At 34.4% G+C, this 26,993-nt stretch overlaps 1 protein-coding gene across 5 annotated transcripts in view; it reads right to left on the reverse strand.

Moving 5' to 3' along the window:
- LOC138713755 (inactive dipeptidyl peptidase 10-like) overlaps positions 1 to 26,564 on the reverse strand; it is an 883,892-nt gene extending 857,328 nt beyond the window's left edge. For 2 of the 5 annotated variants that reach the window (XM_069846140.1, XM_069846139.1), the window contains exons 1-2: positions 26,422 to 26,564; positions 24,846 to 25,096 (exon numbers count right to left, since the gene is read on the reverse strand). In XM_069846140.1, coding sequence (XP_069702241.1) covers positions 24,846 to 25,096; positions 26,422 to 26,479 — 309 coding nt within the window. In that variant the 5' untranslated portion in view covers positions 26,480 to 26,564. The other 3 variants (XM_069846143.1, XM_069846142.1, XM_069846141.1) reach the window with 3 other exon arrangements.
- Between the last annotated feature and the right edge of the window lie 429 nt (positions 26,565 to 26,993).

The following is a 26,993-nucleotide window of genomic DNA, read 5'->3' on the forward strand; positions in this document are numbered from 1 at the left end:
ACTTTCACACTCCTGATCCAGTTATCTGTCACGGTATAAGCGAGCAGCTGCAGCGGCATTGTGACCAGTTTCGCCATAAATTAATAACATGCCCAGATACGATTAGAAAACTGTGGCATTTCGTTGTGTTTCAACTGCTTCCAACTGCACGTAGCCTGCAACTAATGACTAAGTGAATGTAAGCGTATCGTCCGCTCCGTACACTTAGCTTGGCCACATGATTTGCGTACCTATGTCAGAAACAGTGTTGCCATCGTGTCACAGCCCTGTTCCCATGGAATGTGTACACGACTATTAATGCGATTTATTCGAAATCTGTGTTATTTTCCATGTAAATATTACTGTAACATGGCCATACATAGCTTACTCTATCATCCTACATGAGATAAAAATCCAATTTTGAGCAGTTCCATGAACAACTTAATCATAATTTCAAGTTACAAGAGACCATTTTTTTTAATTCGAAAACCGCCCTTCTGGGAACAAAATATTATTAGACTTTGTCTGTCATAATTCGAGAAGGCATATCCCAGAAGGATTGTAATAGTAATATGCGTTACAAGAGCGGTATGTTTACGTTTTCGTGGTCGAGGAAAAGATTGAAAAAGCGAAACGTAGTACCTGAAAGAGGAATTTCTAATTAGTTGCAATGAAATCTCCATGTTGGTTTCTGTTTAATGACGGCAACTTCGGAAAACCAAAATATCTTTCTTCAACATTGATGCTTTAAAATGTTTTCTGTGTTTACTATACTCCAGCAGGCCGTGATATACGTCTGTCTTTTTTTTTCCCCCAGTCTATAAATGCGAACTTATAACAAACGGTTAGGTTATGTAATGATTTATTTTTCATTTTAATATTTTAACAATATTATTTATATAATATATTGCAGTAATAACATCGGCATCTGGAATCTTGTTGATTTTTTCACGGCTTCCTTGATGTTACTTGTATCAGGAATACAATAGCTTTCGTGGAGTAGTAGACTTTACTTAATTTTTGCAAATATTTAAAAACAATAATTAACAGTGCAATTTAGGTGAAATTGCAGTGGTAAGTTTCCAATTTATAATTATTACTATGTTAAATGTTTCTAAAAATAATATGTTAAAAGCCTAAATCAGTAAAATGAATGTCGCGCTTAAGCGGTAAGAAGAGGGAAATTGTTATGTGTGTTACGTTGGGAATACTGAATGTGGTATTTCACACTTACCGCGTATTGGTTCTGTACGGAAAACAAGCAAATATGCACGATCTCGCACAAAACATTACCTTCCACTCTGTATATACTGGCTGCACATTGTAGAGTTAAACGAAAAATGCAACTTAAGCAAGTAAATAAATATTAAGTTACAATAGGCTAGAGTGGTTAAATCTTGCACTTTTTTTATTGGGTTATGTTACGACTCTGTATCAACAACAAGGTTATTTAGCATCTGAATGAAATGAAGCTGATAATGCCGGTGAAATGAGTCCGGGGTCCAGCACCGAAAGTTACCCAGCATTTGCTCGTATTGGGTTGAGGGAAAACCCCGGAAAAAACCTCAACCAGGTAACTTGCTCCGACCGAGATTCGAACCCGGGCCACCTGGTTTCGCGGCCAGACGCGCTGACCGTTACTCCACAAGTCTGGACTAAATCTTGCACTAAAACTAGACGTAAGTGCAGAGTAAAACAACATAAATTAAATATTTAAATTATAGAAATTGCGTTATAAAATTGTATATTTATTGTGTGAAATTACTAATTGTGTATAGATTAGTTTTAATTATTCGGTTTATGTACTATATTTGTGAACTATTAATAAATTGTATAACATTGTAAGGAAGTGCAAATCAAGCTTTCAGGAATAACTTCCTGTAAAGTTAATTTGAATAATTTCGAGGGAAAAATTGTTCCGGTACGTTTAACCAAAGGTCCCGGGTTCGATACCCGGCCCCGGAACAATTTTTCCCTCGAAATTATTCATTGTAAGAAAGTGTTTAGTAATGCGAAAAGTTTTAAAAGTAAATGTTGTGTCAGTATTTTCGAAATGTTTCGTAAGTGTTAAAATTTGGTTAAGATTTGTATAAGCTTCATAACCATTGCATTATACTGCCGCTGGATTTAACACAAAGACGACGACAGCGCTGTAACAGGGAATGCCTGGAGCGTTGAAATAAGTGGGGCGTTTCCCGTAAGGCAGTGGTTACCTCCACGACACGAGCGACAAGGTCCATTGCAGATTCCACTGGGGCGGCATAAATCAGGCTTTTCTTGTGAAGCGTTCCATTTCGCCGTTATTGTGCGCACAACAGCAAAGACACCGCCGAACAAAAGGCTTTGGCATAGAGCGCGAGTCACGGCTGACGTCACATTTTTCCGGAGCTAGCATGTGCTAGCGTTTCCATGGCAGCTTACGAATATTTGATGACCAGCAGCGTTTGTTACATAGAAATGTTTGTATTGGCATCACATATGACGTCTTGTAATTTGGGTACCGGTATCGAATATTCCCAAGTGGCATAGACAAAAGTGCATTATTATTGTAAACAGGTTTAGTTTACAAATGTAAAACTACACAAAATAACTTCTTTCCACAATTATCAGTGCGTAAGGTGAACATTTAAAACAGTAGTGCGTGAAAAAAATGTAAATTATTACTTTACGCCAGTGATGTCAGAGCAAGCGCATTTTTCTGACCTTGACGTCGTGCGCGGGTAGCAAGCGCTAAGTATGAAAAGAGGAAGGGTTGTGTATATGGATAAGCAACCTGTTGGATTAAGAAAACAGTGGTGTACAAACTTCAAACGGAACGTGAAATTTTATGTCGTTATTTTTATATGGCTTCTTTCTGTTTAATATTATCTATATTGTCTGTAAAACAAAAGTAGTAACACTGATTTCTTAATATTGCACTTGTGTTTTAAATCTTAATAACATGATAGTATTTTTGTATTTAGTATTTATTTATTTAACCTGGTAGAAATAAGGCCGTCAGGCCTTCTCTGCCCCGCTACCAGGGGATAACAACTATAGTATGAACAATAAAATTACAATTAATATTAAATTTACAATTACAATAAAAAATTAAAGTACGACAAGATTGCCTGATTAATGAAAGCTAGACATTTTATCATAGAAATTAAGAACAAAGAATATTTTTGTATTTACTGAATTACAAATTAAACCTACAATAACAAAATTCTGTAGTGATGAAATTACCGGATACTGAAATATTTTGTGATAGGTTAAGAGAACTATTTACAAGAAACCATGTCTGAACGAGTCTCAATTACTGACCAAGTGCCTAGTAAGTTTGCGTTTGAATTCAAGTTTATTTCGACAGACCCTGATGCTAGCAGGTAACGAATTCCAGAGTCTTGGCAGGGCTATTGTGAAAGAGAGTTAAGAAAGAATATTCACTTAAATTCCATAGTAGTATAATATTATACTGTATTAAGTGGATGAAACACATTATTCATAAAGAAAGTGATATTCCAAAGAAAGACACTGAGTATGACATGATGAGTTGGAATTTATATTGATGGTATCTTTAGCCTTACAAAAGTAATCAATAAACTAATCAAAACAATATTACAGTACAAACAAAGTTACCTAGGTACTGTATCTGTTTTAAGTATAACTAATATTACATAACAAAACTTTTATCGCATTATGCTTTTAAGGTGATATTTGTGAGAAACTTCCTATCATCAGAATATTAAATTATTTTCTCGAAATCTGCTGAAGCTATAGAGCTGACATTTTTACAACACATGGGCACGTATCTTTTGCTTATGAAGTAACAATAGTTTCTTTGTTAATTAATTTCCTTACAAACAATTTCCATGCGAATATTTTCAAAATTTTCAATACACTATCTTCAGTAATACGTATATACGGTATATTAGACTTAAGAAAACATTCTGTAAGGCTACTAAATAAATAGGACTATACCTGAAAATTTCACTTTTCTGTACGAAAAGTTGAGAAAATATTCCTTTTAAATAAAAAAATCAAACTTGTGAAAAATGAGCATTAAAATTAAAACTTACATTCTTATAATGCACTTATACTTCTCAGGCAAATCTAAAAATTAACATGGATACAGTTTTAATAAGTTCTCTTCCCTTTACCTATTGAATCAGTGCTGGCCATCCCTGAATATAGCTCGACCAAGCGGCATATACCACCACATTCGTCTGTCTCTTTCCTTTCCGCTGTAAAGCGCTCAGGCTCTCCTGGGCTCCTGTGGGCATCAATTGACACGCCTGCTTTACGCACTGCTATTCATTTTACGCACTGCCAAAGAAAATGCAACATTCAATGTACAGTAGTGGCAAAAAAAAAACCGGACCGATCCTTGTAGCTGATTTCAGATCCTTGTTCACTCCAGAGCACGGCATTAATAAATTTAATATACAACGACATTACTGCTTATGTCATAAAGAACATGCTGAATTAGAAGGTAAGAAAAACTAAATGTTATTTTTCGTACTATTCCGAAGAAAATTTATGATCTTAACATGTGCATAGTATACTAAATACGACAGTATACCTTAAACACGCTGCATTAAAATGTAGCCTACGAGGAATTGAATGTTGTTTGTATATATTATTTCCAAAATAAATTTATAAAATAAAATATCAAATGTGCGTAGAAAACGAAATATAATTTTCTGATATTATTTTAGGTCGAGAACGTGCAAATCTATTAAGTAATCTTGATAAACACCAGAATATTCAAGAAAATAAACGTAGACAACGTGATGGAATATTATTGGCTAGTTACGCAATTTATCGCCTGTGATTTAAATCAATTCAATAATGGAGAAATAGTAAAGAGGTTTATGATTAAAGCTGCCGAATTAATTTGCCACATTCAATAAAAGTTTTCGAGTCTCTCCCGTTAACCAAGCGCTTTTCTAATAATTCGCCACTGACCGCCTTAGCGATTACGATAAGGTGACGCAGGTCACAGCAGTTCATATTTCCCATCCTACTCTGCAGCAGTGTTGCCACGACCTACTCACGAAAATCAGGAGAAAACCGTCGAAAAAAACAGGAGATTACAGTAGATTAATTAAACATGAATTTTCTCTTTTTATTATAATATTAATTAGAAAACAGTGTATACTGTAAGTAAGATGATACTGCTCTATTACTATATAGCACATCCCTAACCAATGAAATTGAACAATTTTGCTAAATATTACTACTTCATCTTTACTCAGCGTATGTAAATAAGTCATGCAATTTTCTTTTTACACAGTAATGTCTCATTGACAACGTTTCGCATTAAAATGTATTAATCAGGAGTTTTTTGTATATTGACAAACGATTTTAGATAGAACAAGATTTATTTTAAAGATGATATTAAAGACAGTACTGCATTAGCTGCGATTACAGCAGACGAAAAATGATCCCTTTTCCTGTTTTTGCATAACTACCATTTAAACTGTTCATAATTTTCCCACTCTGATTTATAATTCTGCGAAGAAATATTTACTCTTCTTTCTTGCTGGGATACTTTCAATCATTTTAAAAGATCACTGTGCACGATATGTAACACAAAAATACCATTACCTACACTTCACTCTCTCGCTGTTTCACGTGTTCTTGCTCCTTTAAGCATCATTGTGGCGACGCGTTATGAGCAGGGAGACACAACGAGCTAGAAGAATATTCTTACTTCTAGCTTGTTGGGGAGACCAATGAAAACATTGCTTGACTTGTGTATCAGATGGAAAAGTAAGACATGGTGACATAACCAGGTGACTGCAGCATGCCAAAAACAAAGGAGAAATTCGGACTTTTAGCAAAAAAAGAAGTAGAGCAGTAGATTCAATGGAAAAACAGGAAATCTCCTGCTTAATCAGTAGATATGGCAACACTGCTCTGCAGTCTCCTCTCCTAGTAAACAAACTATTTCAAATCGACTGCCTCACGTAACCGAAAATTGTGCCCATGTATGGTATGGAGGGCAATCTCCACTTCTATGTCAACGTCAGAAATCCTTTTAAAGCAGACCTGCAACTGGAGATAAGAATTCGTCCAATAATTGAACTGTGCTCCGAGATACAAAAACAAGCGCAAATAACGCAGATGTATAAGTTGTCAGGAATAGTAGGGAGGCTTGATTGATGTCTTCTGACGCTTGCTAGGAGAAAAGCAATCGCTTGGCGCTCCTCAGAAGATGGAACACGATGGATATCCTATTGATTCCAATATAGACCGAGCTAATTGAATCGGCTCTTTCATTGTGTCTTGTGCTCGATAGCATCTCCAGTTGAAACAGCGCACTTCCAAATCTAATATTTTAGATGGCATAAAAAACTGGCAAGCCACTCACAAAGTACAAGTATGAGCTACCTTATTCACTTTGGAGCAATGGTTCCCAAATTGGGGGTCGCGTGAAGTGCTGAGGAAGATCGCAGATGAACTACAAACTAAAACAAAATCGTCTTATTATAATTTATTTATGTTGTATTTAAAAACATAAACAACGTTGAACATAGTAGAAATAAACAAAGGCGCAATAGTTAGAAAGTAAAAAAATAATGAAATACGATAAATGCGCCTATTTTTAAGAAAGTAGGTTATCAAATCTGAACTCTATACCGGTATAAAAAAACTTGTCATTTTCAATTTCTCGCTGTTGTTGAAATGACCATCATAATTCATCTGCGATGACCATATTTTGTCTGAATATGAATTTGAAAAAAAAGTCTATACAAAATAGTAGAGTCTTTTGCAAGCTCTTGGTATTTTTACATTCTTTACAGCCAAAATTGGTCTAGATTCTGCGAAATAAAAGTATAGTTTCAAAATTTCATTAGTTTCACTAATTCTTTCCTAAATACTTTTTAGATTTGCAGTCAGTTGAACGAAACAGCCTAAAATTGGATTCAGTATCCATCTGTGAGTGCCATAATTGTTTTAAGTTTCATTCAAAAATATTAAAAAAGCACTTGTTTAAAATTGTGTAAACTTAATTGGATCTCCGAGAAAACAAACTCAGTATTTGTCGTATCATACGGTACGTAACTAACTTATCCATGAGTTTTTTAATGCACTAGAATGAATCAAATTTATTTTTATCACGTGATGTCGGCCAGAAATAAAGTTTTTTTTTTTTATAAATCCGTAGAATTTATTCCTGCCTGTTAGTAAGTTAACGTCTTGGCCTTAGAAGCTACTATTCAAAGTGTTTAAGAGTCGAAAAATCTATCATCAAGGAAGGTCGGTACATCTGTAACTGTTGAATGGACATGTATTCTTTGGGATCACAGAGCTAGGGGGAACGCAGTTGTGCAAATCTCATAGCTGTAACTAGACAGTGGATGCGGGATGACTTATGGAAAAGTGAAGTTGTTTCGTAACGGAGTATATGGCACGTGCCGCGCCGTCCATCTTTTGTGTACCTGGCGAGTACAGCAGCGTACATAACGAAGGAACCCTGGTCCACATTGCAACGCAGTGTGTGTGCAGTTGTGTTATCCTGCTGAAATATTTAGTACGAGTTGAATATGTTGTGCTGATCCATTCATAATGTCGAAGGCAAAACGTTAAATTCGCTTAGAAATACGAAATGCAATTAAGAAGTATGAGAGTGACATTTTATGTATTAACGAAGACAATATCGTGTGTAATGTATGTAAAATTGAAATAAAAACCAGAACAACTCAGGCTAAAGAGAAACATTGCAACAGTACATCGCACAGGAAATGCGTTGAAATGAAATCTGAGGAATCATCATCATCATCATCATAATCATCATTTAGTTGTGCGGGTCTAAACGACACGTGCAACACGATGCTCAGTACAAATATTCCTCTAAAGAAATTGAGTGATCCCCATTTTAGAGTTTTTCTTCAGAAATTCTCTCGATACAAAAACTGTTTAAGCGACAGGCGAAGACGATTCAGCTTCGACAACTTACGAGAATATATCGTCGTTTACTGCGACGTTGGTAATTGCATCAAGGATGACGAGGGCTGAACCTTGCAAGGTATGTACTACAATACGTTATTTATCTTTTCCTTCTGACTGTACGGAGATACAGTAGCATGTTGACGTCGTCTGTTTACGTTTAAAACCTGTTAAGCCAATGGTCTGAATGAAAAAAATGTAACGTATAGTAAATGTACACCTACATTCAACGATAAGTCATCCCGCATTCACTGTCTAGCTATAACTGTCTCCATTCAACAGTTACAGATAAACCGACCAACAAAAGGAAAGGCGCTACCAGGAAAAATGGAGCTAACATACTGTCAGACTACTGCTGGACACTCAAGAGATGTTTCTCAAGCGAAGTACAGCCTAAAATCTATTTCATACACATTTTAAGTTAGTAAACTTGATTTTAGGTAAAATGTTACAAGGTATCAGTACTAGAAAAGTCTGAAGTAGGCCTACATTTCATATAATTACTTAAAAACCCTGAGTGGTAGAAAAATTTTGAAAACAGATCTGAAATTAGCACGAAAAAAGCTATGAGAATCAACTTTTCTTTATCTTTCAACAAAAAGTATGTTTAATTTTGTTGCCCAGTGTTATTTATTTTCTAGCTTAAACCGTGCTTATAAGGAAAGGATAAGCAAGGCATTTTCACTGCCTAAAATTGAGGCTCCAGTGTAATTTAAGGCCATGACAGCATTTTATAAGAATTATAAGATGTCCCTAAACTTTCTAGCAACATTGTACTTCATATGGACCCAAAAAAGCGGACATAAATAAAAGTGGACGTAAATCCGTGTGGATATAAGTTAAGGTACGGTCACACGTCGCTACTTTTGCAGCGCTGCAGTACAAAAAACTGCGCAACTCTCGTACTGCGACTTGTGAACAACGGTGCAACTGGAAAAGTAGCGGCTGCCGAACCTGCTCCCTGCTTCGTTTTCATGCTGCGCGCAGCTTAGAAGTAGCGACGTGTGAACAGGGTTCCCAGGGTTGCAGCCGCAGCATTTTTGATATCGGTTTTGTTGAAACTGTTGCTAAGCGACGTGTGAACAGGGTTCCCAGGGTTGCAGCCGCAGCATTTTTGATATCGGTTTTGTTGAAACTGTTGCTAAGGTTGGAACCAGTGTTGCCACCCAAATGTGCCAATGATACTTTTATTGTTTGGATATATTTTAATGTTAGATGTGATGAAAATAAATTTATTTGCAACAGTTATTAAATACACAACACAGTCTAAGCATATTTCATTTTTTTAATTTCCCGTATCCTGGCTTCAAACAGGAGGGTTGCCAACATTGATTACGTGAATATGTTGTTGGTTATCATTTAAGTATATAAGCTAGGCGTTTTTAAAAGATTTATAGTAAAAATAATGCCAATTTCTGAATACTAGTTAGGACAGAAAAGCAAATAATAGGTAAGTAAGCTTTCGCATGAGTTTCTTAATAATGCGAACATAACCACAAAATGTATATTGAGAAGTCAACACGGAGATGGAAACCTGCAGCATGACTGCGGCTGCAAAAGTAGCGCCTTGTGTGTGAACAGACTCGCAACCTCCAGTTGCAACTTTTGCTGCACTCGGGTTGCGCAGCACGAAAAGTAGCGACGTGTGACCGTACCTTTACATGGACATGGTATCAATGGACTGTAGATTCCTTGAAAGGGCAATGCTCTGAGCTCTCTTTCCACTTCGTTCTAAATGAATTAGCAGCTTTGTGAATCGGAATGACGTTTTTTCGTACGTGTATTTTCCGGGGGACCTGACGAGCATACACTCCAAACCTCGGGTCTAATTCCCCTAATGCAGTATGTGACAACTGCCTTTTCATTATGTATGTGTGGGTGTACAGTACCAACTACTCATTAGAGCGCGTGGGGGCCTCTAGCCTACTCTACATGCACTTTGCGTTTTCACCGGCTGCCAATTCCAATCTCGTGGCGAACTGAGAGGCCCAGCTCGCCGCTGTAACAGATGTACATTTCCTACACGGGCTTCATAACCATTTCATCGCTTATTGTCAATAACGCGTTTCTGTTTTGTGGGTTCACCGCTCCCTGCTTGGTAGCCAATTCAAATTCGAGAGCCTCCAGTTCTGGAGATCTATTGAAACTTCCGGCCCTCCTGTTTGTGTTGTGGCGCAGAACGCATTCAATTTGCCTCCACGAGAACTTCTCCGCGTTTTGGTGATAAACAAATCGAGCAAATAAGCCTTGAGTCTACCAAAGCTCAGTTTGATGACACTTATCAAAGCTGTTTATGGCCGAATTTGTACTGCTACTGGCCTAACATAAACAGCACGGTTTGGATTGTAGCCTATGTTAATTCTGGGACTATTCCAGTTTCAAATTTGCTGGATCAGTGCGTCCTTTATATAATTTATTTATTATTTTAATCTCAGAGTTTTAAGGTCGTAGTGTCTTCCATACTACTAGACAACACAAATACAAACAGTAACAGTATATAATGCAAATTACATGAAAGCCCAATAGAGGACCAAAAAATATAAAAAGAGAACGATAAAGGGCACTTATAAGCGAATACAAGAAGGAAAAGAGGGATAAAAAAGAAATAACAATATTACCAATTATGATAATATCAACAGACTAATAATAATAATAATAATAATAATAATAATAATAATAATAATAATAAAAATAATAATAATACTAACAATAATCATACCGGTTATAAAACCATAATAGTAATAATAATAATTATAATAATAAAATAATAATACTAACAATAATCACACCGGTAATAAAACAATAATAGTAATAATAATAATTATAATAATAAAATAATAATACTAACAATAATCACACCGGTAATAAAACAATAATAGTAATAATAATAATTATAATAATAAAATAATAATACTAACAATAATCACACCGGTAATAAAACAATAATAGTAATAATAATAATTATAATAATAAAATAATAATACTAACAATAATCACACCGGTAATAAAACAATAATAGTAATAATAATAATTATAATAATAAAATAATAATACTAACAATAATCACACCGGTAATAAAACAATAATAGTAATAATAATAATTATAATAATAAAATAATAATACTAACAATAATCACACCGGTAATAAAACAATAATAGTAATAATAATAATTATAATAATAAAATAATAATACTAACAATAATCACACCGGTAATAAAACAATAATAATAATAATAATAATAATAATAATAATAATAATAATAATAATAATAATAGTTGTAATAATAACAAAACACCGGTAATAAAACAATAATAGTAATTTATTTATTTTATTTATTTATTTAGAATATTAACGTGCAAAAACAACAGCACAAGGCCAATTACAGTTTTGCACGATACAAAACAGAACAAAACAACAAATAAACACATAAACACATAGGAGTGGAAAAAGAATAAGTTATAGACCTAATTAGACCAAGCATTCTTAACGAATGGGTATAAATATATTGCACATGATCATGGAAATATAATTTTGAATCAAGTAGGACACCAAGATCTCTAATACAATCTTTCTTAGTAATTACGACATTACTGAGATGGTAATAATAATAATAATAATAATAATAATAAAATAATAACAATTATAAGATCGGTAATAAAACAATAATAGTAATAATAATAATATTAATAATAAAATAATAATAATAATAATAATAATAATAATAATAATAATAAAAATAAAAATAATATTAACAATAATGACACTGGTAATAAAACAATAATAGTAGTAGTAATAATAATAATAATAATAATAATAATAATAATAATAATAATAATAATATAGAAGAAGTAAAACAAGGATGTGGACTATCGCTAATTATCTTTAACATATACATTAACCCTTTACTTTCTGGTGGTTTATATATTAACAACAGATTCTATAGCTTAGCCAGGAGGTTAGCAGACCTGATACTCGCCACATGGATAGAGAAAACTTCGGAAAAAATCCAACCGTATAATCAGTACAAGCGGGAATCGAATCCACGCCCGAGAACAGCTCCGGTTCTCTAGGCAAACACGCTACCGACTGAGCTACGCCGGTGACTCTTCCTATTGTCTAACAAGCAAATATTCTCATGGTGGGAGATAAAAAGTTAACGTTTTTCTTCCACCATGTTAATAATGTCAAAACAAGTGCTTGTACAAATTTTTGCCACTCGAGAGCAATTATGAGGGCCATTAAAAATAAGTTCCCCTGGGGCCGTTTACAGAAAGAAAACACAATTTCATTGAACAAATTTATTGGAACAAATACAACAATTGTTGAGCTATTTTTCAATGTATTCCCCCACTGTAATTGAGACATTAATCCCATGGGATCGACATAGAGTTGCAGACGGCTGTCACACACTGGTTCCGATCCCAGGAGGCAGACTTCTACGATACAGGGACACAAAAATTGATAAACGTCTCAGTTTCGGTGGAAAATATGTTGAAAAATATCTCAACAATTGCTGTATCTGTTCCAATAAATCTTTCCAATGGAATTGTGCTTTCTTTCTGCAAACGGCCCAAGGGAAAGTTTTTTACGGCCTTCTTAATTTCGCTCGAGTGGCCAAAATTTGTATAAGCACTCTTTTGCCATTATTAATAAGATGGAAGAAAAAAAATAACTTTTTTACCTGCTCCCATGAGAATGTATGCTTGCAAGTTATTTTAAACTGTTGTACAGACACATCATTTTATTTTTACTTCAATTTTTATAGTACCTGAGTTTTTGACTGTACTTCACTCCCACCCCCTCTACTAATGAAGTTCAACCGTCCTCCACACAGATCCAAGACCGCATATACAGTCATAGTAGCCTTACGGTCATAGTAAACTGTACGTTCCAAAAATATGTTCGCGTTTTCCAGTGACGAAAGAGCTTTCAATATTGCATCATTTTCCATTTGCCTACGTCGCATCCCGGTGTCCTCCACCTGCTTCTATTCGCCTCTCTGTAAATGCAAGTGGCTAAGCTGTCTTAGCTCTTTTCTGAGAACATTAATTTCTGTTAGGAATTGGACGTCTACGTAATATTATACCCATACAATTGTTTAAAAAATTGTTTAAAATAACTTAAATAAAAGGGCCTCGTTAAGTAATTAACTGTCACGTGATTTCCTCCATTTCTACGACGCTGCGACATAACCACTTGGACGGACAGTAGATAGCATGTCTGAGTAATTTGATCTTTTCGAATCGGGCAGAAGTGAAGATTGAATTTACAGTACGTAAGGTCTCTTTTATAGAGTAGGTACAGAATTATTTTCAACATGAGTTACTGATACGAAGTACGAACCTGGTAATTAGAATTACGTACAATATTCTATAGTGTGATAGTATGCACATTAGAACTGAAGCCTGTATCGAAATGAACGGCCACTATTTTCAAAAATGTGTTTAAATATCCATATTATGATTATTTTTCAGTTTAACTTCATTCTCTGTAGTGTACGCTAATGTGCTGTAGACAGTATAATATACACTGCATAATGAATACGTCCGAATGGATAGCTCAGTTCTTGAGTAAAAACACTCACTGTTAATACTGTACTGTATTTTGATTAAACAAAAACCTAATGAAAATTATCAAACTCAAAATCGCGATATTTCCTTGTTTATGTAAATGGATGAACTACTTTTCTTCCATCCTGTACCTAGTAAAGTGATTTTTTTGTATTTTACGCCAGTATCATCGAACTCCAGTCGTGGAAGGGGGCAGCAAACTGTGTTTCCGGTTCTTAATCGTTGATCCAAAGGTATAGCCAGGTTAATATTAGAAATGTTAGTAAAAATAAAATGATGTTCCTGTATAATATTACGTAGACGTCCTATTCCAAAGAGTAGGTAAATGTTTTCAGGAAATAGCTTAGACAGTCCAGCCACAAGTCTCTACACAGGGGCCTGCAGAAACGGGGGGGGGGTGAGGAAATCGGGATGCAACATAACCACTCGGTTGTTTTGAATGCTCCATTCTACAAATGGGTATATAACCGCTTTTTGTATGGAGCTCTTAAATTTAGATTAATACTGTAACAAGATACTAATATTATTTTAATCTATGAGGATATATGCCATATTACTCCTTTAGAGGATAGCGATCTGTTTTAAACTAAAATACTTTACAATATGATTAAATTTTATGAGTGAGTTTTAAATTGCTCATTAGTTGAGAGTTTAACTTAGACAATATGTTTAAAAATAGATGAAGGTATGACATTTCAGCACATCTTAAATCCTACACACAGTTAAAGCCTTCTTAGATGAGAGATTTTACAATAAAGTTTTAATTATGAGGGGATGGGTTGAAGAAAATTACCTAATAAACAAAATAAATGGCTTGGAGAATAAATTACACGCTGTCAGCAGCCCACTCCCGCTCATCACCGCCTACTGGATCCAAGTAATCCCTGCAGACTGTACTGCTTCATCTGCGCATGCCCGCTTTGCAGTAGCGAATACAACCACATTTGAATTAGACGCAGTAAAACATGTTTGCTATTGAAATTGTCAGTGTGAAGGATTAGAATGAGTTCTATTCAATGTAAATGTATATTTTCCTACAAGATAAATTATTTACAACTACAGAATTAGAATTTAATTGGTAAAACATTGCCTCCAAATACTTTTATACACAATTCGCAATCGAATGCAAAGACGTAAACAAATTTCGCACATATGACTATATACAGCAGTGATGTCAACTGATGCCCATAGGAGCAAGTGCGCGCTTTAGAGCCCAAGAGAGCCTGAGCGCTTTACAGCGGCAAGGAAAGAGACAGACGAAAGAGGTAGTATATGCCGCTTGGTCAAGCTATATACAGGGATAGCCAGCACTGATTCAATGGATAAAGGGAAGAGAACTTATTAAAACTGTACCCATGTTAATTTTTAGGTTTGTCTGAGAAGTATAAGTGCATTATAAGAAAGTAAGTTTTAATTTTAATGCTCATTTTTCACAAGTTTGCTTTTTTTTAAAAAAGGAATATTTTCTCAACTTTTTTACATAAAAATGAAATTTTCAGATATGTTTGTTTAGTAGCCTTACAGGTGCTAAAACAATGTTTTCGTAAATCTAATATATCGTAAATACGTATTACTGAAGACAGTGTATTAAAATGTTTGAAAATATTCGCATGGAAAATGTTTGTAAGGAAATTAATTAACAAAGCAAATACTGTTATATCACAAACAAAAGATATGTGCCTATGTGTTCGTAAAACGTCAGCTCTATGGCTTCAGCAGATTTCGAGATAATTTAATATTCTGATAACAGAAAATTGGGCACCAATATCACCTAAGAGCATAATGCGATAAGAGTTTTATTATGTAATATTAGTTACAGTTAAAACATATACCTAGACAACTTTGCTTTGTACTATAATATTGTTTTGATTACATTTATAAGGCTAAAGATACCATCAATATCAATTTCAACTTATCATGTCATATTCAGTGTCTTTCTTTGGGATAACACTTTCTTTATGAATTATGTGTTTACTTAGTACAATATAGTTGTAGTTATTATGGAATTTGTGTGAAAATATTTAAATGGATTTGAGGGAGGTGGGATATGATAATAGAGAATGGATTAATCTTGCTGAGGATAGGGACCAATGGCGGGCTTATGTGAGGGCGGCAATGAACCCCCGGGTTCCTTAAAAGCCAGTAAGTAAGTAAGTAATAAGTAAGTAAGTAAGTAAGTAAGTAAATAAACTAGTATCAGAAAATTATTGTTTCAAGATGACCGATATGATATAAATGAGAATATCAAAGTACAGTACCTCAGGGTGAATGTAACTTGTTTATTTATTGTTGTTACTTATAAAGTTAATTATTCGAATATTATGAAAAATAATATTAACAAAATAATAAAAACTGTTCAAAATTACGGCCTCATTATCCTGTCATAAGCTGCCCCTTGTACCATACATATCTCTGCTAATTCAACATTTGTAAACCAATACATTTTTAATGATTGGAAATTTATAAATAGACCAGATAGAAATTATTTTGTGAAGTACAACGAAAACAATTCAACTTCAATAATCCTTCCATGGTAACGGAAATAGCTAAAACAATGAAGAGTTTTGACTTCTACCGTATTACCACAGTCTAGTACATACAGTCACGAAGCTTGAGGTGATTTTTTTTTAATTTCTCGTGATACAGCGCTCCAAGCGGTTAGCAACACTTGGAACAATAGACTGTGCGATAGTAGCGATCCTAGTGGCTAGCAACTAAAGTTCAACTGTCAATGGATGCATATTCCGCAGTATTGAGCTTCGTACTAGACTGTGGTAGGCCTATTATCTCGAAACGGAAACATTTCTGGACACTACTTTCTTGAGTAAAGTGTTTAATTGCATGCCCGCTATCATATTTAAAAATTAAGAATAATATTCTGAAAGACCTTATTTGTAATATTTGCTGCATCATTAGACTGCCGATATTTACACACTAAAAAGTTGGAAAATATGCATGCATTTATGCACTAAATTTCTTTAAATATGCACTGAAAACTAAAAAAAAAGTATGCAGTAAGAATAGTAGGTCTATAACATCATAACTTAGAATCATAAGTTCTTATTAAAGCTATTGGATTAAAGTTCATTAAGAAATGTACCTCAACTTTTTAAGTAATTGCAGAGGAAGTATACAATTAATGTCTTTTCGAAGGTTTCCAATTTTAAGTACTAATGAATTAAACTCGTTTTTACGTATGCCGAGAAGGCAATGTCAACATCGGAGGAAGTGACTGGAGCATTTTTTGTACGAAGTGATGTTCTATACATCACTGACAACTGCTTAAACCATTTTTCAATTCAGCGTGTAGCTTCAGAGATATTAGATAAGAAAAAGTTGATAAAAGTGACTCATACATGTCATATTTATCTATTTTCATTATGAAAACAATAAAGTAAAATTAAATTACATTGTTTTAATGAGAAAGCTGATAAATGAACCGAGTCCAGAAACGAAACACTTGTGCGAATATTGAGAAAGAAGCAATCTTACGCCCACATCAATCTTTTCTTTAAAGAACTGGAAAGGTCATTGAGGTGAAAGAGCACCTTTGAGAACTTGTTTTTTTTTTAATTTATTTTAATGTACTTTTTTATAGTAAAAATTTAGATCCTTACATAATGAATGAATATTTTTCATTAAAGTTTACTTTTCAAGTATCTGTGAAACTACACGCTAATGATGTGACATAGTTCACAGACAAAAAAAATATATAGGGGAGAGTCGGGTAGTATCGGACATCGGGTAATATCGGATAGTGAGTTTCTTTCATCTACCACACGATGATAGTACCTGATTGGCATGGTTACGTTTCTGTGATGTCGCATAGAGAAACGTAACCATGTCATTCAGGTACTACCATATGGTGGTAGATGAAAGGCACGCACTGTCCGATACTACCCGATGTCCGATACTACCCGACTCTCCCCTACATATAATCATTGCAGCCTTACATTATATACTTTATAATTTACATATATAGTAGGTATAGAATTTTTAATATAATTTCTAAACTTAACTATTTAATATAAGATGTTTTATCTTACACTTGCGACTATAAACTACTGCTAAATTGAAAAATGGTTTATACAGGAATGTTTATTTTTCTACGAGGAACAAGAATAAAAAAATAAAAAAACAGGCTTCCATAAACAAATTAACTTTGAAATGACCTTGAAAACGTCCTTTAAACAGAACAAGAATAAAGTTATTAGCTTTCCCCCTTTCCATTTAAACCATTTCTTTCTAGAACACTGTTGTCTTTAGATTTTTCGCATTATCAACTTAAATCATCTGCCCGGTGTATCGGAAATCGAACACCCGTTCATTGATTAGAAACAGACGCTGACTCAGGTACAGCTAGAAAACACAAGCATTCATGCTCATTTTTCGTTTATTGCAAGTCTATCAGAACTGTTGTCAGTGTGTTTGTACAAGTTGTCTGTAAGAGACTGTACTGCCATCATAATGAATTGGCTACGCCTCTGGTTTGACGATTTAATTAAGGCCTATTAACTACGTTACGTTTCCATTCACTCTTTTTTTTCTTCCTTCTAGTTTACCAAGTCGCTGCCCACAAATTACGAACTAACAGATGGTTCTGCAAGGAAAGTAGTGGGATATGGGAATACTGGTGGCAGGATACCGGAGCACTGTGTTAACTGAAAGTTTTTGAATTCGGGGGCGTCCAGTAACCAAGTTCAATTCAATGCTTTATTTAAGTGGTCCGCATGACAACAGTAGCGACAACTGGGAGAGAATTTTGTCATTTACAAAACATAATAGTCTATTTAATAAACTTATGTGAATGTACCTCTTGCCCTTTTCCAAAAGCTTACAATAATAATAATAATAATAATAATAATAATAATAATAATAATAATAATAATAATAATAATAATAATAATAATAATAATACTTACAAATGGCTTTTAAGGAACCCGAAGGTTCATTGCCGCCCTCACGTAAGCCCGCCATCGGTCCCTATCCTGTGCAAGATTAATCCAGTCTCTATCATCATACCCCACCTCCTTCAAATCCATTTTAATATTATCCTCCCATCTACGTTTCTGCCTCCCCTAAGGTCTATTTCCCTCCGGTCTCCCAACTAACACTCTATAAGCATTTATGGATTCGCCGATACGTGCTACAAGCCCTGCCCATCTCAAACGTCCGAATTTTATATTCCTAATTATGTCAGGTGAAGAATACAATGCGTGCAGTTCTGCATTGTGTAACTTTCTCCATTCTCCTGTAACTTCATCCCTGTTAGCCCCAAATATTTTCCTAAGAACCTTATTCTCAAACACCCTTAATCTCTGTTCCTCTATCAAAGTAAGCGTCCAAGTTTCACAACAATACAGAACAACCGGTAATATAACTGTTTTATAAATTATAACTTATCATTTATTGAGAGCAGACTATATGACTAGATGAATAATAACACGCATTCATTTCCCATATTTATTCTGCGTTTAATTTCCTCCCGAGTGTCATATATATTTGTTACTGTTGCTCCAAGATATTTGAATTTTTCCACCTCATCGAAGGATAAATCTCCAATATTTATATTTCCATTTCGTACAATATTCTGGCCACGAGACATAATCATATCGAGATTTACTTCGAACCTATCGCTTCACTTGCTGGAAGTAAAATTTTCATGTTTTCCCTTATCGTTTGTGAATTTTCTCCTAATATATTCACGTCATCCGCATAGTCAAGATGTCTATGATGTAACCCGTTCAATTCCAAATAATAATAATAATAATAATAATAATAATAATAATAATAATAATAATAATAATAATAATAATAATAATATCTGTTATCTAATGTCGATACCTTCCGATTCCTACTAGCCATGGTCTTCTATCCATTCAATCTGCAATCTGCAACTGTCTTTCCTTCCCAGCATCATAAATGTCCTGGCTCCAGGAAACTTCAGGTTTTCCCCTGCATTTTCTACCTTCAGATTTCCACTTAATTATAATATATTTTGACAGTCGTTCTTCCTCCATCCGCTGAACGTGGCCATATCACTTTAACTGCTGTGTTTTGATGTAATATAAAACTGTATCTTGAAATTTAATCTTTTCTCATATAATTCAGTTTCTAATTTTGTCTTTTCTTGAAATTCTTACTGCTTTTCTTTAAAAATTCATTTCAGTTGTCTGAATGTACTGCATTGTTGTTACTTTTAATGACCAAAGCTCTGCTCCGTAAGTTATAATACTATTAATAATTATTATTGTTACAAAATATTTATCAATTGCAAAACCAAGGCAAAATTTGATTTTGGAAAATGGATAAATTACAGAATCTTGTGAAGAAGAAAACATATCAGGAAATTAAAATAGATAAAGACAGAAATTATGAAGACGAAATAGGAAATAGAAATAATAAAAGAAAATTTTCAATTGCCTGCTTAAATAGAATTATATGAGATAAACATATATCAGTAAAAATAATGAAACTAAGAATTAGAATTTGTAAAGGAGGTGTTACATTATTTGTAGCACCTGCTCGTTTCACGGTCAGATATGCTAACCGTTACTCCACAGCTGTGGACTGTTACTCATGGTTTCAAGTACTTTTCTCCAAAACTGCTGAAAATATATGTTCTTATAATGGTTTTTCTTTAGAATCACCGATGCCATCACCCTTTAAAGCAGTGATGTCAATTCATGCCCATAGGCGCAAGCGCGCGCTTTAGAACTCAGAAGAGCCTGAGCGCTTTACAGCGGAAAGGAAAGAGACAGAAGAAAGAGGTGGTATATGCCGCTTGGTCGAGCTATGTACAGGGATGGCCAGCACTGATTCAATGGGTAAAGGAAATACAATTTATTAAAACTGTATCAATGTTTATTTTTATATTTGCTTGAAAAGTATAAGTGCATTATAAGAATGTAAGTTTTAATTTTAATACTCATTTTTCACAAGTTTGCTTTTTTTATTCAAAATGAATATTTTGTCAACTTTCTTTTCCAGAAAAGTGAAATTTTCAGATATGTTTATTTAGTAACCTTACGGCCGGGTAGCTCAGTTGGTAGAGCAGCTGGCTACGGACTGGAAGGTCCGGGGTTCGATCCCAGGTGGTGACAGGATTTTTTCTCGTTGCCAAACTTTGAGAAAGGCCCCGAGGTTCACTCAGCCTCCTATAAAATTGAGTACCGGGTCTTTCCCGGGGGTAAAAGGCGGTCAGATCGTGGTTCCGACCACACCACCTCATTCTAGTGCCGAGGTCATGGAAAGCATGGGGCTCTACCTCCATGCCCCCCAAGTGCCTTCATGGCATGTTGCGGGGATATCTTTACCTTTTTTTTTTACAGGTACTAAAACAATGTTTTCGTAAATCTAATATATCGTAAATACGTAATATTGAAGATAGTGTACATTGAAAATTTTGAAAATATTCGCATGGAAAATGTTTGTAATGAAATTAATTAACAAAGCAACTACTGTTACATCATAAACAAAAGATATGTGCTCATGTGTTGTACTATACTATTGTTTTCATTAGTTTATTGATTACTTTTATAAGGCTAAAGATTCTATTAATATCAATTCCAACTTACCATGTCATACTCAGTCTCTTTCTTTGGAATATCACTTTCTTTATGAATAATGTGTTTCATTCACTTAGTATAATATAATTGTACTACTATGAAATTTATGTAAATATTCCTTCTCAACTCATTATTATGTTATTAACGTTTAAAACACATCTGCAATATTAAGAAATTGGTTTTAGTACTTTAGTTTTACAGACAATAAATAAAATATCAAACAGAAAGAAGCCATATAAAAATAACGACATGAAATTTTACATTCCGTTTGAAGTTCGTGCACCACTGTTTTCTTAATCCAGCAGGCTGCTTATTCATATAGGCCTACATAATTCTTCCTCCTTCCATACCTAGAGCTTGATGCCCGCCCACGACGTCAAGGTCAGAAAAATGCGCTTGCTTTGACATCACTGCCTTAAAGTATGGACGTTTCCTTCTCAACCACCCCGTAGGCGTATGAGAAAATTGGCGAAAATATGAACTAAATATAAGCAAATGTAGATAAATATCAAAATTAATAAATATTTATATCCAAAATACATCCGTAATATTGAAAATATTAAACAGATTACGGTACTACGAAATGTTAAAACTCGGGTAAGAAATAAAGGCTGGTTCACAATAAACCGGAAACGAGAATCGGAACGAAAACGAAAACGGTAAAATTGTTAAAATGTGAGCATTCACAATTAACGAAAAGCTTGCCGGAGCCGAGGATCGGGAACGGAGAGTTGGCCAAGTTTCAACTTTGGCGTTCACGTTTCCGATCACAGCCCACTAGATTCATTCTATTGCCATCTAAAAGCTATTTTGTCGTCATATATTTCGTAGCAAGAAGACCGTGACATAACCTATGCATTATTTTGTTTTGTGCTGTGCATCATGGAGCACGTTTTATTTGATGAGATTCTAATATTGAGTGTTGAGGAAAATCGTCACGTTTACGGTAAGCGGCGCGCCTCGTATTAAGATGAGAAAATGCTGCATCTTTGAACACCGATCGGAAGTGAATCATATTTTATTACTGTATTGGTTGTATTACACACTACATATTCATGCTTCAATTCAATAACTACTGTTGTGTTCATTTTTGTTCTATTACAAATGTTTCTTCTCTAATTATTTTACGTTATTGTAGACTTAAAATAGGTTGTGATAATAAAGATGCATGGGCATATTTATAGTACCGTACCTAATTAAATGTTTCAGTTGAATTTTCGAAGTTGGTTAACCTATGTTTATGTTGGCTGCCTTGTACTCATGAGAGAACGCCATTGGTCAATTATACACAAATAACATCAGAATGCGTAATATCGACTTTACATATCGTTATTGACATGCATATCGATATGCATAGTCGTCTACGTTCTCGGTTTATTGTGAATCAAAAATTTTCATATTCACGTCCTCTGCTTCTCGGTTTCATTCTGGTTCACGTTCCCGGTTTATTGTGAACCAGCCTTAAGGAAAGTGTGGTCGGTGTGGTGAAAACATTTGGTATAATAACTCTATAAGCTTTTTGAAACATTGCATAAGTTTGTTATGTTTCACACAGAGTATCAGGTTACACAACAAAGCAGTTTCAAGTTTCTCATCGATTGGCATCGGATTTTTGTTAATATTTACTGCGAATAACACACGGCTTTGTAACGAGCAAAATGTACGTAATGGAGGCCCATTGTCACGTCTTGTCAGAGTGGCAACTAGCATCCATCACAATTTTGCAGGCTTGTTGATATGAGACAAGTTAATGCAGACATAACAACAACATAGCAATGCTCTCTTCCGACATTTAAGCCGCGTTAAAGGGGAGCATCTGTCATTCAAAAACTTCCATACTATCGCAATTCATGAATTCGCGTGTAAATATATTCGCCATGCACTCAGTTCAACTCGTACTTTCCATGAATATGAAACCGTGAAATTATGAACCAATTTCCCAAACCAACGCGTTTCATTATAATGAGTATTTTATAACACGGGAATAAATTTACTCCTGCCATTGTACGTTCTTTGTCTGTAGACTTTTCTGAAAAGTTTTAAAATTACTTCATTGTTCCCAAGGGAAACGAAGTAGCGTACCGACGGCAAACAAAAGGAATAAGGACCTCTTAACACGACGCTGTATTCCTTGTAGAGGTTACCAACTGGAAAAGGAATTAAATAAATGAGAATGATATTTAAAAACACGTAGTAATATGAAGGATTTGAAAATAAATGTAGTAAAAATATAATATACGGTAAAACATTGCCTAATTAGGTATTTTATTTCTAATTTTGAGCCATTTCTTGCAATACCTCCTTATTGCCAATTGTCGTTACTAAATATGTAGAGAGAGTTCCTGTGTTCCTGTGCTTAATTTGGTGTCCTAATTTTATTTAATCACGGTAGTCTTTATGTCGATTTAGATAACCTAAATACAGTATTTCATCTTCAAAATTATAATTGCCGAATATTTCAACCATCTTGTGTTCATTAAAAGTAATTAACTATTGTTAACCAACTTAATTGGACATCGATCACCAAAGTTTACAGCTGTTAAACAAACTTTTAATGGTCATTATCTTGGTGCACCGTGCTTGTGACTTAACAGGTATTAAGTCGGCGTTTAATGGCTGTTAAAACTTATGGTGATGCACCTGGCCAATAGAGTTCTTCCAGTTTCAGAGTTTAGAATAAAAGAAAGGTGTCGATCGAGAATGCCTCAGGTAAAGTAGAAATAAGCTACCTTCTGACCTATTTTCGTAACAATTAGAATGATACATAGTGGTGTACGTAGCATTTTGTCAACGGGGTTTATTATTAAAATTGTTTACAATTTACATTATCTGTATTTTAAGTTTTTGTATTATTATTATTATTATTACTATTATTATTATTATTATTTTTATTATGTTATGGTATTTTTATTAATATTATACCACAGTATGCGCAGTACCGCACGCACTGGCCGAGAGCTGAAGATAAGCGAGCGTTGGGCGTCATTTTACTCCTGTGTTTATGAAAACTTGTGATAAAGCTAGCCCAGCTATGCGCTACTAGATGAAACATCACGCGTTTGTCTCCTGGCCTTGCATGTCTCGGTTAGCTCCCACCTCACAGTCAACTGGTTAGTTCACGCGCGTACTATTTATTTTCTTTATTTGATATTTTCAATACTTTCGTATCAACGGTGCACCAGTAAAAAATATGTGTTTATTTGTACTTTCAATGCGAAATCTAACTATACATTTTCTAAATATTTTTCCGGTGGCAACGCCGTCTTAATGAGGAAAAATCTCAATTTCTCCATTTCCAAAAAATGTAAGAACATCTGTTTATATGTCAATATAAACTTTAATTTCTCAGCATCAAAATAAACCATGATTTTGACCATTGGGTGAAAGGGTTTCGGAGCTACAACAGATTAAAATTGCTAATTTTATGAAAATACGATAAATTTAAATGTTTTTAATTTAAACACTATGAAGTTCTGATGCCTCAACTTTGCACAGAGCATTGTATTACAGTTCTCTACGTACAAAAAAGTTTTATTGTATTTAGAAATTGTAATGTCAATTTTCTCTATATTCCTTTCGATTTGAGATGGAATAGCTCATACATACCTAAACTGGGCTCTAACCTCAGAGTAAATGTCATTGCCCCTATACGGAAGTGCGCCTCGGCAGTCTAACATTCCATAAAATGCACCAGGGGACGAATGGAAATGCAAATCAGAACTACACAAATTGAATTATTAAACTTGATAGAGCAGTAACGTAGTTAAAACTAAATAATGGTTTAATTTTACCTTTGTCTCCTCGTATGTTGGGTTATTGGGATGCCCTGTTATCCAGGAAGTTGTAGCATTGACGGGCTCTTCCTCGGAGATACGTAGAGTGGAACAACGACTAGCACTAGCACTGACATTGCAACTGTCCCCTGCACTGGAGGTGGTCCTGAGAGTCGAGAAACCCGAGACCTTCTCCTTCAGTTCCATGACTAGTTCCTCGACGGCACCACAAGAACAACTACACTTGTCCCAAATTCGACGAAACGCCACTAAAGTATCCAACAGCAATTGTTAAACATGTGGCACCACCTTTCTTTAAATTTAAAGTATAATTTATTAACCGAATTTATTTTAGAAGAACTGAAAATTTAATAACTAACGCAATTTAAAGATTTATTATTTGTATTAGCAAATGTGTGCTTACTGTTTTAATATATCCTGACGTATGTAGCTTAAAATCTCTTGTTAAATTAAAACAGAAACTGACACTGAAAAATAGATTTAACAGCGGAAAAACAATGTTGTATATATATTTTTTGTAATAGTAAAATAGGAAAGACAAATTCAGTCCAATTTTAAATTTAAATTTCATTTCAACATATCTTAAAACAGGCAATAATATTTTACTTTACTCTTTAAATAGTGTAATGTTTTGAATTTTAAACTTCTTACCATAAATTAAAAATATATATCAGCAAAATTATGAGAAAGAAACCATGATAACACAAACCGAATTCTAAAAATAGAAACGTGGAAGTTCTAAATCTCGTAACTAGATCATTGGCCAGTTTGTCCAAGTATTGTTTAATTTTGCTTAACGAATGTTAAATTAACAGTCTGTTTATTTTTAACGCTTTATTAATGTATTTTCCATTTGTTCAACATAATTTTGTTGAAGATAACCAATACTTAACTATAACGTCTGTTAGCACTATTTTAACTACTCAACAGCAGTTGGCAATGATTCTACACATGTAAGACAATTTTTGATTGGCTAAAATTAACCTTTAAATTCTATATTATACAGTGAGTCATGAAACTTGCATGAAATGACAACCTATTATAGTAGGCCACGCTCCATAAACAAACAGTTGACAAATGAAAGTTGTAGGTAACGTGCTGAATAATAATTACAAAGTAAGGTTATATTTCCTCATTGCTATTATGGATACGAAAATACGAAAGAAATAAAATAACACTGATGTCCAAAGTACTTTTTAAATGTTATATTACCAGTCATATGCTAAACATTCCCTACAGAGAGACACAAAATATTAATTTCGCAACTTCTGTTCGAACAGCTGTGGAGACATCGGCCATATTTAACTAACTGTTAAACGAGTTAACTGCACGAAATCCTACATTTAAAATTAACAAACTGTTAACAATCTGTTAAACCAAACTGGTGTTGAAAACATACAATTTTATTAATTAACAAACTGTTAAGAGTTTAACAGTCGTTAAATTTTCTAACAATACTTGAAAAAACCGGCCACAAATCTATTAAGATATCGGTACCGCAGATTTAATGAAATCGTCCTGCTGTTGTCATAGCGACGTTTCGATATTGTGTCCTCTTCTTGTTGGTACTCACGTCTAAGCGGACGGAATCGCCGACTGTCCTCGTAATGAGAAGATCTTGTAGACCGCATGGAGAAAAGCGAGGGTCGGACAGAGACAGAGTGTTCTGTATTTAAGAAGTACTTACTGCAGCTACTGGGAAACGTCAAGCCTGACTGTCTGTCTCACTCACTACTAATGCTCCGTTATTGGAGTGACTTCTGCAGAGCAAGAGGGAGTAACGGAATCATAAATAAAAGCTGATAAGAGCATAGGTCATACTCATAAAGGCTTAAGTTACTAACTCCAACTCCTCCTTCAAGAAGCGTGTTATACCGGACGTTGTGAGGCGGCTAGATTAACATACTAGAAACCAGAACGACATCACTACAGCGGGGGCAGAAATAATTAATTAGAGGCGGGTTTCTGGTGATGCAAAACACCCCATTCCACAACTTTCCCTAAGGTTTATGACCCGCATACCTGAACCTTTCTATCGTTCTAGTTCGGCTGAATATCACTTATTGATAAGGTTGCCAACTTTCGTAAATAAACATTAGGGACACAAACATTACTGAAAATTTTATTGCGCTAATTATTTTCACC

This window comes from Periplaneta americana, chromosome 14 (genome assembly GCF_040183065.1).
Source record: "Periplaneta americana isolate PAMFEO1 chromosome 14, P.americana_PAMFEO1_priV1, whole genome shotgun sequence".
Lineage (NCBI taxonomy): Eukaryota > Metazoa > Arthropoda > Insecta > Blattodea > Blattidae > Periplaneta > Periplaneta americana.